At 43.6% G+C, this 13024-nt stretch overlaps 1 protein-coding gene across 1 annotated transcript in view; it reads right to left on the bottom strand.

Annotated features, from left to right (window-relative positions):
* ngfra (nerve growth factor receptor a (TNFR superfamily, member 16)) overlaps positions 1-12645 on the bottom strand; it is a 30573-nt gene extending 17928 nt beyond the window's left edge. The window contains 4 exon segments of the mRNA XM_018672231.2: positions 1076-1438; positions 9154-9259; positions 9261-9317; positions 12169-12645. Of these exon segments, the coding sequence (XP_018527747.1) occupies positions 1076-1438; positions 9154-9259; positions 9261-9317; positions 12169-12207 (565 nt within the window). The 5' untranslated portion in view covers positions 12208-12645.
* Positions 12646-13024: the final 379 nt, after the last annotated feature.

Raw genomic sequence — 13024 nt, forward strand, 5'->3', positions numbered from 1 at the left:
CCCACGAACAAACCAGAACCACAAACTTCTTCTGAAATCAGCATTCATTCCTGGGAAAGGTTTGTTTTGTTCTGCGTGTCAAGCCTTACTTTACAGTCCTCACTTCTCTGATAGTGCCTTAAGGATAGACAGCACTTTTTATTGCAAGGAAATGGAGAGCAATAACCCCTAACACATTACCTCCCAGATTTGAGACCTGTAACCCCCTGATGAGGTTGATTTCATGCCTCATCCGACCCAAGACAATTTACAACTTCCTTGGATACAAGCTGCCTTTCCTCATAGATACAAATAGCTCGACTTTGCTCCTCTGCTGCTCTGCTCTGCTTTGTGGGAGAGCTGATTATTCATTATCTCTGTGTTGACACTGCAGCAGTCTTTGACCTTTTAATGCTAAAGCTTTCAACTTGCTGCCATTTGAAAATCTGACCGGGGTCGACCTCTGACCTCGCCTGTTTCACACACACACATGTGAAAGTCACCCCTAGTGTCTGGTTCAAATATAACTGAGACATCTATGATGCCTCCAGCACAGCTCTGATATTACCGACAGCCAGTTTGTAGATTTGCTGTCTAGAGCTACTCTTGTTCTCTAGTAAGGGAACAGAGCTTACACACTTAACATATTTGGTGCGTTTCTAACAAACTCTGGTGTGTTTGTCTTTTGGTCGTTAAGGCTGTCATTTGCACTCTGATGTGGACCAAACAACCACACTGAGACAGCTTGAAAAAGACGGCTCTCTCACACTGAAGGGGTTACTATAGATTTAAAAACTTTTTTGCTTGTGGTGCAACCACAGTGCTGTGTTTGCAATTGTAGCATGAATCCAAAACCAAGTAATTTAATTTATCCATCTGCTGATTGTTCATACTGTCAGGGAACCGGTCTCATATATTGGTATTACTTGGTAACCATTGTAACATGGTAAAAAGTAATGTTTACAACTCTTGATTTCTTCTTCTAAATCAGTCAGACCAGAACTAAAAAGCAACAAAATATCTTTCTTTTCTTTGGTCTGGACTGAGTTACCTGACCTCCAGGTGTGAAAGTAACCTGAGCATGGAGAAGACTTACTGTAACAGACAGAGTCGCGCATCGGCGTGCACTCAGCCAGCTGTGTTTCCGTTTCCTCATCGCAGATGGCACAGGGCAGGCAGGGTTCGAGGGAGCTCTCCCGGTCAGAGTAGGTATCATCCATGCACTCCTCACACACCGTGTCGTGATTGTGCTCGCAGTGAGAGTACACGCCCTGTCCTACAGGGCACACCGTGCAGGGCTCGCAGCGGCCAGACATGGTGTTGAAGAAGAAGTTGTAGTTGCAGATGCAGGTGGCGTCGTTGGAGTCGGTGCAGGGCGTCTCCAGCCGCATCAGACCGGTACATTGTGTGCATGGCCTGCACTCCTCTGTGTGACTGTAGTTCTCTGAGAAGGTCTCACCTGCAGACGAGAGGACAGGTTGAAAGGAGACGAGACAGAAAAGTAAGAAGGAGGAAATAAGAGAGGGGGCAAAGAGTAAAGGAGGTTAGAAGATGGAGAGAGGGGAAATATGAGGAGATAAACGGGGGATAAACAGTGAGTCTAATGACATTAATCATGTTTACTGCACATTCATTGGAAGGGAGGACACATTGATCCACTGGGCTCTTAGTGATTTGTGCTCCAGGACGAGAAAGGTGCTCTTGTTGGAGAGCGAGTCAAAAGCCTGCTGTGCTCATTACGATATCGATCTCAATGTGTTTGTGCTGTGCTGAGTAAACTGTTTTAATCTCAGTCATTCACACACAGTGAAAGTGCAGGTGCATCCATGCTTACAGTGATGCTCTGATGATAAAGACCCATCTTTGACTTATACCATACTGCATGACTTTCAAAGTGGTCAGATTCTTGTCATGTTCACACCGCACAACTTCTTGTAATCAGGAATCTTGAAATCATTTTGGTTTGCACACTACGTGATTGATTAGCAACAGGGGGTCAGGAGGAATCCACGACAGGTCGATGTTGTACAGCTCCAGATTTTTAACTTGTTAAATATCCTTTAGGTGCCTGTGATGCATTCAGTCTCTCGGATCAAATTTAAAAAAAAAAAAAAAAAACTGTCACCAAGTAGAGAATCAGAGCTAAAATCATGTAGTGTGAAAGCTGCATGTTGATGCTTTAGATCCATCTAATAGTTGTTGAGATATTTCACTAAAAACCACAAATGTCAGCGTCATGGTGGCACTAGAGATAAACTCAGGGGATCACTGAGGTTAGTAGGGTTCATCCTCTAGGAACCATTAATGGGCAGTGCTGGTGTGGCTGTAATGTCTGTGTTGGTTGTGGTTTGTGTCAGACATTTGCTCAAACAACTGCTGAGCTGTGTGTCCTCTCTCTGGTCTGATGTAAAATAAATTAGTGCCTTAATAATCAATGCATGTGTCCAAAAGACACTCATTTTAGGGAGCAACTCTATTGCATTGTATTGATTTTTTTTTCTTTTCTTTTTTTTTGTGATAGCAAACCTCAGCTGAGTTGTGTTGAACAGAATGGGGTAAAAGCCATGCTGACTAATTGCCTGCTGCTTTTCAATTACTTCAGACACTTCAGATTTGCTCTTCAGGAACATTTGCATTGTGAGGACTCAGTAGACCTCATCGCTGAGGAAGTGATGACCTCAAATTAGCTTCTTCCTACACTGAGCATTCCTACGGGCACAAAGTAATCCATTAATATTGCATGTTCATATAGAATTATTTTCTGATATAATTGGATGCCTGCTGATTTATGCATACAGTGAGAGAGGCGGAGTGTGTGAGTGTGTGTGCTACAAGTGCGTTTTAGTGGCTGAATGAGATGGGAGTGGAGTAGATAGGCTGACAGGAGAGGAAAAACCAGCAGCTCAGATTCACTACAGAGGCAGCTTCACTGTTCTCCAAATCCCATTTTACTGTTTTTTTGTGGCGTGTTTAAAATGAGAACGGTCACCTTGCAACAGCTGCAGTTCAGACAGAAACGGCACAGTGTGTGATGTTTTAATCCCTGCTGCATACAGAAAACATTAGAGGGGTGGCAAAGTGCAGCTGCAAGTTTAGTATCTATTCATCCTGCATGAAAGATTCATAACATATAATTATGAGACAATAATGCATGACAAAACAGCTTTGTAAACTGTTTAATTAACAACAGATCATCTGTTTTATCCCTCATTTTGCAAAATGAAGTATGTAGCACGTAAACACTGGTTAAAATCTCCTCTGTGGCTCATTGTCTTACAGTGAAATAAATCATTGGGACTGGCTGTAACTGTAAATGTGTGGGACTCTTGCACAATTCTTATCTATATACGCATATGTCTCTGTGAGTGTGTGTGTTTTCCATGAGAACTGCTTAGCGGGTGTCGTGTTGTGCAACAGCATATTGTCAGTGTGAAAAGCCCTGCAGCAAAGTCCCAGCACTCGCTTCTGCGTCGTAAGCGGCTCTGGCAAGTAAACACTGGCACAGACTGAAGCTCTAAACACCTTGTAAACAGCAGCGCAGCTAAGAAGCCGACGATGAAGGCTGTCACATTATACGGGGCAGACTGACTGGAGCAGACGGCGGTAATGATATAGAGGCAGGTAGGGGAGTAGGCGGATCAACAACCTCTGCAGGAGCGGCTCGCTCGATTTGCTCAAATGAATCTCGAGACTGTTTGTTTGACGCAGCGCAATTGGGAAACAGCCTTTGCGGGTGGTCTGGTGCTCAGAGTCCAACCAGAGTGTAAAAAACACGATTTAGTGATCAAAGTGTTGAGGCAGCTCTGATGTACGACTGGAAGGGGAAGGGTCAGGGGAAACGGGGCAGTAGGGAATGTAAGTGAGTTCAGTTTCCTCCTCAGGTAGACGCACCATCACATCCAGTGTTTTTTGGCCTTCTTTCCTTTTTCTTTCATCACCCTTTGCTCTTATTACTGTCCGGAGGCAGAAGTGATAAAGGAGAGTGACAGTGGACTGAACGACCCAGACCCGGACAAACAGCAGACCTCCGAGGTACATGGTTATTTGAATTTGTGAGCTCGAGGTCTTATGTTTTCTTTGCAGTCAGGCTCAACCAGTAAAGCTCTCCTCCTCATTCATTTCAATTATCCCACAGTGCACAGGCTTCCTTTCTAATTTTAACTTGCATGCATGAGCCCCTTTTGGAGTCTCTGTGTGTAAACACATCTAAACGTGACCATATGCACTGAGTGTTCAACAGGCACCGGATAGAAGTGTGTGTGTGGGTGTGATGTGTCTGATTTATGTGTCAGCGCTTTCATCTGAGGGCCACGAGAAAGAAAGGAAAAGGCCATCGAAAATCAGGTAGGGAGTGTCGTCTTTAATAAAATATGATCCTCTTTGTTATTGTCCCCAAATGAGCAGCGATCAGTGCAGCTCAGCGTTCGGAGTTTTCATGTTCGGCAGTAAAACCGGTCATTGGTAAAGGGAGACGTGGCTGTGTATGGGGGAATGATGCACTTAAAACTGTGTCACTTCAGCCTGTGAAAACCCCCCTTCAAACACTGATGCGTTTCGGCCCCATTAGCGTCATCAATAATGTAGCTCTGGATGGCCTTGAAACAGCCCGTTGATCTTCACAATCAGCACTTTGGGTGTAAGCTTTTAGCGAAGATAGACATTTCTCCCACTCCACGTTTCAGCAGAGACATTGGTTTCTTCCCACCTGAACCACTGACCCTTTGCTGACTGTGGATAAATGATCAACATTTGGAAATCTGCGTGACAGCTTTATTTGTCTTTTTAAACATTTCTGTGTTTAATTATCTTCTTGCTCCATTGATCCACTTAGCTTCCCTCCAGATTTGAAACAGGTGTTTTAGGATATTACAGAAGCTATTATTAGGAGGCGAGCTGTAATTTAACAATCAACATTTACTCGTATCCTGCCCCACTAAGCTTTTGTTTTTTGCCTTGCTAGGGTGGAGACTTTCCTCCTGCAACAAACGAGCCCATAGGTCGGCTGCAGTGATTATGACAGGAGTAAAAAAGGAAGTCAGGTGACGTAGTGTGAGTCCATGTAAGGAGGACATTGGGGGTCAGTCAGCATTGTTTCTTTTAGCCACAACTGTTCAGCAGCCTTTTGCCACATTTCTATTATTGCTTCCTATTTTAAGGTACAATATATCTGTTACACTCCTGTCTGAGAGTATGACAAACAACCTATGTGGTCCTTTAAGTTGGAGGTCTTGTTGTAAGGAAGTGCCATGTAAGGAAGAAACTTCCTCTGGCAAGACCACAGACAACCTGCCAGAGGAAAATCTCCATTTCCTCTTTCTTCATCCCCCATGATCCAAAGTTGGAAGCGATTCTCGATGCTGTGTTTCAGCTTTCACCAGACGAGGCTGTGATTGTACTTTCCTTCCTCCTTTTAAATCCCCAGTGAACCCCGGTCCAGTCGGCCAGCAGGGCTCATCTTAAACGCTACATTGACTCGTGAGGCTCTGCCTTTTTTCTCTCAGATCTTCAGACAGTTTGCAGGGCAAGTTTCTCTGAATGGTTCACTAAGTGAGGACAGGTCCGGTTGTCTTGTCTCCCATGACAGCAGGGAAAAGTGGAGGAGACTGATAAATATTTCAGCACTGCTGACGCTGGCACTCGTCCCGCGCCAGGTATCGGGAGGCCATGGGGGAGGAGGGGGGGTTACGTTGGCAGGAAGTGGGGAATTAAGGGTGGGTCGTGGTAAATAAAGATTCACCCATATTTACCATGAAACAGGAAATGGATGTGTTGAATTTTTCTCTTCAATTATTCATTTCTGCCACTTTAGAAAATGTATTCACAGCTTTAGTTTTTCAGGTGAGGTCAGTGTTTCAGCGTTATTTTAGTGTATGTGCTGCTGTGGGCTTCGGGCACATTAAGATTTTATCTGCTGAAACAAAAACAATATTGAAACCAATGAAAATGCACTCGCACCGGAAACCCCCCGGGTATTTGAGCTTAATTGGCGAGTGTTTTATCAGCGGTGAATATCGTTCCTGTACTGCAGAGCAAGATAGTTGTTCACTGTTAGAAGCACAATAGGCTTTTCAATATGCTTTAATTAGCTGGATCAAATGAGTAAAGATGCATTGATGTAACAGTATGCATGATGAATGAGCAGATCGTGCCCTTTGGTGCCTGGCTTTCTAATACCATTTTATCCGCTAATACAGACGATGAGTCATAGCAACAGTGAGGAGGAGGAGGAGGGGGAGGAGGAGGAGGGGCGGAGGGATGGGGGGCTCTGGCTGAGAAGCGAGTACAGGATGGAGAAAAGAGGAGACACGACAAGGGGTGGTGGGATTTGCTGGTGTGGAGAGGTGGGGGTGAAAAAAATACTCATCCGAATTACGGCCCTAAAGGGCCAGCTCACATTGTAAGGAAAATGGGGCTGCGGTTCACCGTCGATGCACCGTCTGCCACCATTTACAGCAGGAATATGAAAAGGAGTATGACGTGCAGGACACATTCCTTGTGACGTCAAAGCAAAGATAAAGTCCAGACATTCATGAAGCTGTTTCTCTGCAGACTCCAGACACCTCTACTCAACCAATTTCCTGCTCCAGTCTATCAAATGCATTGTTTGATTATGACTATTAATTACTCTGCTCGCCCTCCTCCTGCTGGTGTGATTGGATTTTATGTGCTCTGCTTTATTTCTCTTTTCTTTTTGCTCTGACACCCATTTTTGTCAATTTCACGCCTCTACCTTTTCTAACATTGACTTTGTTTGACAGAGTTGGTTTTTGTGAAATGAACTTGCAGTACTTTGTGCCTTCTTTTTTTTTCCTTCTTTTTTTTTTGCCCAGTGGCACTGTCGCGCTCTAAATGTAGAGAATTGGCTCCGTGCCCCTCTACCCATTGCTGCAGCTCTTGAGTTCCCCGAGGCGAAAAGTAAAATCTTCAAAGGGGTGAAATCAGCCAGACTTGAGATTCTTAATTCCATAACACAACACAGAGATAAGCATCTGTTGTGCAAAGAAGTTCACAAGTTCAAGGATAATTGGAGAAGTTATGGACAAAAAGCATTCAGGTCAGTTTTGCAAGCATTCCTCCAGAATTTCATAATTTCCCTCATAATGACATACAGTCGATTTGATTGTGTTCTGCTTTGCACAAGAGAAGGATTTTGTGTTAAAAGACTTTACTCAACAGTCCTTGTTTACAGGCACCATTTGCCGGTGTTTACATAGGTTGTCAGAGTGGATTAATGCAATCAATCAGTGTTCAGCAGAGAGTGCAGTCTGACTGACATGTTTGAAAAGGGCTCATTTTGGATTTCTCCTCTGTGTCAGTCACCACAAAGCTCCAAACTGCCACAATTACAACGTGCAGTCTAAAGGTAGGAAGAGGTAAAACTGCAGAGAGTCCAGACCAGCAGGTGTGACACATTTGTCTCGACACTCTTCTTCAGCTCCTCCTGAGCCATGTGGTGACGCTCGTGACCTATACTCTGACGTTTACTTTGCGCTCTGACAAAGTTACAGACCAGCATCTTAAAGGGCAAAGAGAGCTGCAGGGACACGATGAAGAAAGACCCCAGAACTGAGAGGAACATATTTGTTTTGGCTCTTCTCCTTCTCCTTCTTCTTCTTCTCCATGTTGTTGCGGTGCTGGCACCTCTCCCAGCTGTGCTCTGTAGAGTGAGTGCTAATGGTTCGCAGCCTGAGCAGAGTTGTAGGCGAACACATTTGGACCCACTTACAAGCATCAAACATATGAATTCCTGCCTTATTTCTCTGGACTCTCAATAAAGAAAAAACAGACACTTCATACAAATGACCTAATTGGACAATAGCAGTTTGTTTTGGCTTTGACGATCTTTCTGTTTAGACTTCAGGTCCCGAGCTGCCATCGAAAACAAGGAAAGTGAGAGTGGATGTATAAATACAGATGATGTAAGTGCAGAAACGTTGCATTAATCTGGTGTGAGTGCGTGTAATGGCGGTGAAGACATACTGTTTTGCAGCTGTGCAACAGTTTACATGTGTATATATTTGATTTTGATTATTTCCAGATTGAATTTAATCCATTTTACATTTGACACATCTCAGGAAGCGGAGATTCCGCAAAGTCAGGTTTTAGCATTTTGGTGGGAAAGGTCACCTGACTGCTCGATTAAAGGGTCAGTTCAGTGAAATACAAAACATATTTTGATCTTTGGCAGATTTCGCCAGAACCACATTAGCAAAAATGCTAATTGTGAGGTTGAGGTTTGAGGTTTATGGACATTGTTTATGGAGAGAAGTTGCGGCTGACTGTTTTTAAGTTTACAGTGCTTTCATGACCACAAATGAGAGTGGGAGCACAAATTTTCAATATGCAGCCTCCTGATGGCGCATGAGAATGCTTTGTTGACACTTTCTAATGAGGCACCTTTTAACAGTTTATAAATATCATGTTTTTCTTTATTGAATTTTTTTTTAAAATTACGCTCCTGTTATTTAAAACTTTGTCCTAATCTGTCTCTTGCTGTTTATTCTTTAACCTGATGATTGATGAAATGATTTACCAAGAGAGAGATTTTTTTCAAACAGAACTTTAGAGTCTGACTGTGAACATTTAAATTAAATAATATCTGAGTTCTAATTGCTTTATTAATAGTTAATAAAGTCACTTACTATAATTATATTAGAGATTAATTGTCAGTCATTAATAAAAACAACGTTTGAGCTGTGGGAAGTTGATGAATCACTTTGGCTGGTGTCTGTTCTATCTGTCTATGTGGTATAGTTTCTTTCTAATAAGTCATCATGTCATGAATAATAATAAGTCATTAATAAAGGATTTGAACAATATTTAATCAAGTCTGTATAAGTGGATTGTGGTCCAGACTCTTTGCAGGCCTTTTCCAGAGGGTAAGCTGAGGGGATTCTCTACAACCTGGGAACCCAGGTGTTGTTTCTATTACAGGCTAATAACTGATCTATAAAGCAGTAATCAATGATGCATTAACCATTAATCAAGCCATTTGTTGGAACCTACTGAATCCTGTACAAAGGGTGCCTTATTTAAAAGTGTTTCCTCTTTGATTTGACCAGGGTCTACAGTTAACAGTTAGTTGACAGGCTTAAATTTAACTTTTGAATGGAGCGATCAGTTCAGTGCTTGTTCATTTACAAATAAAATGCATGTAATAAAATCTCTACTCACTGTCCAAACACTGGGCGCAGACGGTCTGAGTAGCACCACATTTCTTCACCACGCCCTCTCCAGGTGGACACTCCTTGCAGCATTCTCCACTGTGGGTGTACTGGCCAGGAGTCGCAGAGGACCGACACCGCCCGCTCCGTCTTAGACGCCAACACTAACGCCACCTGGCAGTACAGTACGGTACATTAGAGCAGTACATACACACACTCACAAAGAGTAGACACAAACTTTCACACACATACAAACTCGTGTGTGTGTGTGTGTGTGTGTTTCAGGACCACTGTGACTTCAACATACACAGCAAAACAAATTGATGAAAATTACTGCCAGGTGTCCAACCTGCTTCTTAAACACACCCGCCATCAGGATTCATCATAAATCATGTTGTCTCCACCTATATTAGACACACTTTGAACAGGGCAGTCATATAAACTGCCTTAATAGCTCCCCTGAAGGCACATCAGCTCTAATAGTAAACTAACATGCTCCAGCCGAGGCACTAACCATAAAATCATGTGTGCACAACATTACACACATGCCCGTCCTAATTACCGTCTAAAGGTGAGAGGAGCTGTGAACGTCAACCTCTGCTTCCGATCATCACTGCACACACACACACACGCTTGTACTTCTACACTTGTGAGGACTCTCCAGCACTTAATATCCCCTAACTTTAACCATGCATGCATGCTGAAATCCACACTTACCTAAATCTAGTCCTCTAACTTCCTCCTGAGGAAGTGAGGACCTGCCACTTTCCACAAATGCCCTCAAGGTTTAAAATCTCAAATTGATCCTCACAAAGATAGAGCCACATGTTCTTGTCACTCAGGAGGACATTGTGGGTACCTTTTTGTGCTCAAATGGAAGATGAGTCCCCCTAATGTGATTGTGTCAACAGATTTTAGCTCCCAGCAGATTGATAGAAGTACTTCTACACAAAGCAAACCTTCACTCTCGCTGGATTCACAGCTGAGGTGATACATTAGATTTCTTTAATGTCACGTTAAATACCTGCGGCAGGCAGCCATCGCACTGTAAATACACATGCATCTGCTATATCTCTCTTCCTGACACATGCTCTCCTCCCTCATGCAGTCTAATCTATCTAATCTACTACAGTTATCACTTCCTCTCTCTCCCTCTCTCCCTCTCTTGTTGTGTTTTGTTACTGTCCTCTCTGATATAAATGCCACGCAGCTTTACTGGCAAAAGAACTGAGGCTTGTTTCACCGGTGTGTATCCCACAATGTTTAAAAAAAGGAATTCATATCCAGACGTTTTAGAACAAAGAAAATCGTTACACTGAATCACTTTCATATCCTGTGGATTTTATTATGTAACGAGCAAAAGCTCATTTCCACTTAATTCACATTTGCTGAGACATCAGTTCAATCTTTTCTGTCACTGTCTCTCTCTCTCTCTCTCTCTCTCTTCTCATTCGTCCCTCCCCTCCCTCCCCTCTCTCTGTCGTCCCTGCTTTCATTCAGAAACAGATGTACTGAGCAGCCATCAGCTCGCTCTCTCTCACTCTCTCACTCTCTCACTCTCGTTCCTCTTGCTCAATATTTCCCCCTTTCTGTCATTCCACTTTTTGCTCTTGAGGTGCATTTCTCCTCCTCGTCATTTCTCCTGACTTTACAACCTGTTATCGCAACATTGCTGCACGAACCTCAGGTTGTACTTGAGTATATTTTCAGTGTGACAGTCACATTTTTGCCTGCGAAAAATGTGACTGGATGCAGCCCAAAACCTGAAACCTGAAAGAGTTCCCTCTTAGGGAGAGATTCATGTCCCCCGACTGGCGGGCCAACTCCCTTTTCCCTTGATGCCTCCCTGGAATATCACTCAGCTCTAGCGCAGATTAATGGCAAATTCAGTGGGAAATTTGTTCACCAGCAGCAGGAACTGCGCACAAAAATGTACGGTGACCCAGCTGTGATATGCTTGGTTTGTACTCTTCCCAATTTCATGGCCAATTTGAGAGTTTATTTCTAAATTTAATTCTACAAAGTGCAGCCGACCGTCGCCACCCTTTAAACCAGCTGTCATAACAGAGTGTCCCCTCACATACAGGGCTGTTCTCATGATGACTGAGCTGCACAGCCCAATTAGACCAGCTGCTGTGAACATACCAGAACGCTCTGGAGGATGTGCCCTCAGCTCTGCGCTTTATCACCACCGTCTTCCGTAATCAACTTTTTCACATCCTCAGAAGAGCCTCGTGTTTTACGTCAAACAATTTCCAGCTCATGTTGGATAAGAATTTAATGAATCCATTTACTTTTCCATAAGCTGCTGCATCTTTATCTCTTCGTATTGTAGGACCTAAATATCCCAACTCTGAACTAAAAAGTAGAAATAAATTACTTGCAGCCATTAATACTATTAAAGTCTGGGCCAAGGCGCCTGTCAGCAGACTGCTCCTGGATGTCTGGATGCTGCCCAATGTGAGGAAGAAATCTCAATTTTCCACAAAGTAATCCTAGCAGCACTGTCTAACTTTTCCTCCCTGGATGAAAACCAAGAGGGAGGTGTGTGTGAGTGTGTCTGTGTGCATGTGGGGGCATGTGTGTGTGCGAAGCTGGAGGGAATATAGCATAACCCAAGCATTATATTGCATGCAAAACAGGTGGTGTTTAGCAGCTTGCAACACCTGCTTATATAGCAGGAAAAAACAGCACATTGATCCTTTAATGGGGCATTTTAGAGGGAAACACCACAGCAACAATACACATTTAACCATCTATATGATATCATAGAAATATTACACACAAGAAACTCTGAGATCCAGAAAAACTCACTACAAAAGTCCCTGCAGGATTATTATATAAATAAAATGTCTGACACAAGCTAAAGCCCTATAGGAATATTATAGGAGCAATACAGAAACACTACAGTGAGAGAAAATCTTTAAAATGATATCACAAAGTGCATAAGGTCACTAAAAACTCCCTATCGGTCCCTATACTGTATTTTGCAGTATTAAAGGAATATTACAACAACACTACTCACCAAAGCGCACAAAATCACGAGCGATAAGGTAGTAGTCATCCTGCGTCGCCTGCTGGAGTCACACAAAACAGATCTTGTGCAGAGAAGGCAGCGCTATGTGGAGGAGGAGGAGAGCCGCTCAGCGGGAGAGCTCATTTTAATCCCAGCAGCACAGATTTTTTTTTTCTTTTTCTTTTTTTTTTATCAATGAGTCCGCACCATCACGCGTCTGTCCGGGACCTCTGAGCTGGAGTCAGATGCGACTGCTGTTGTTGCACCCCCCTCGATACCGCCGACCGCTATACACACTGAGAGAAGAAGAGGAAGAAAAAGAAGAAGAAGAACAAGAAGAGGAGGAGGAGACCGTCCTGTCCGGACTGCTGCTCAGCTGCAAGTGCACTGCGGAGGAGGCGAGAGAGGAGAGGAGAGGAGAGGAGAGGAGAGGGGGCACGTCCACCCTCCAGTTTATTACCCCTGATACTCCTGCAGTAAGACTATACAACCTGCTCCTCTCTCTCTCTCTCTCTCTCTTTCTCTCTCTCTCAGTAACTCTCACTCCTGCTTTAATCTCACGTGAGGTCTTGATCGCAAAAGTGATCGCAAAAATGATTTACATTTATTGTAAGCGACCAACATTTAATGTGTAACACATTCAGCAATATTGCAGCCCCCCAGCCCCCCTTTAGCTATCTCTATTGTCTACTATGTGGCCAAAAGTATGTGGACACCCCTGTCGGTTACTTTTGGTTCATTCTTCATGGATTGGGCAGGTCCCATTAGTCACAGCTCAGGGGGAATCTTATAACTGCATCACACTGTGCGGTGATATTTTGTGGTAATACATGGGGAAGATCCTCTCCTGTTTCAGCATGACTGG

This window comes from Lates calcarifer, linkage group LG11, assembly GCF_001640805.2.
Source record: "Lates calcarifer isolate ASB-BC8 linkage group LG11, TLL_Latcal_v3, whole genome shotgun sequence".
NCBI lineage: Eukaryota > Metazoa > Chordata > Actinopteri > Centropomidae > Lates > Lates calcarifer.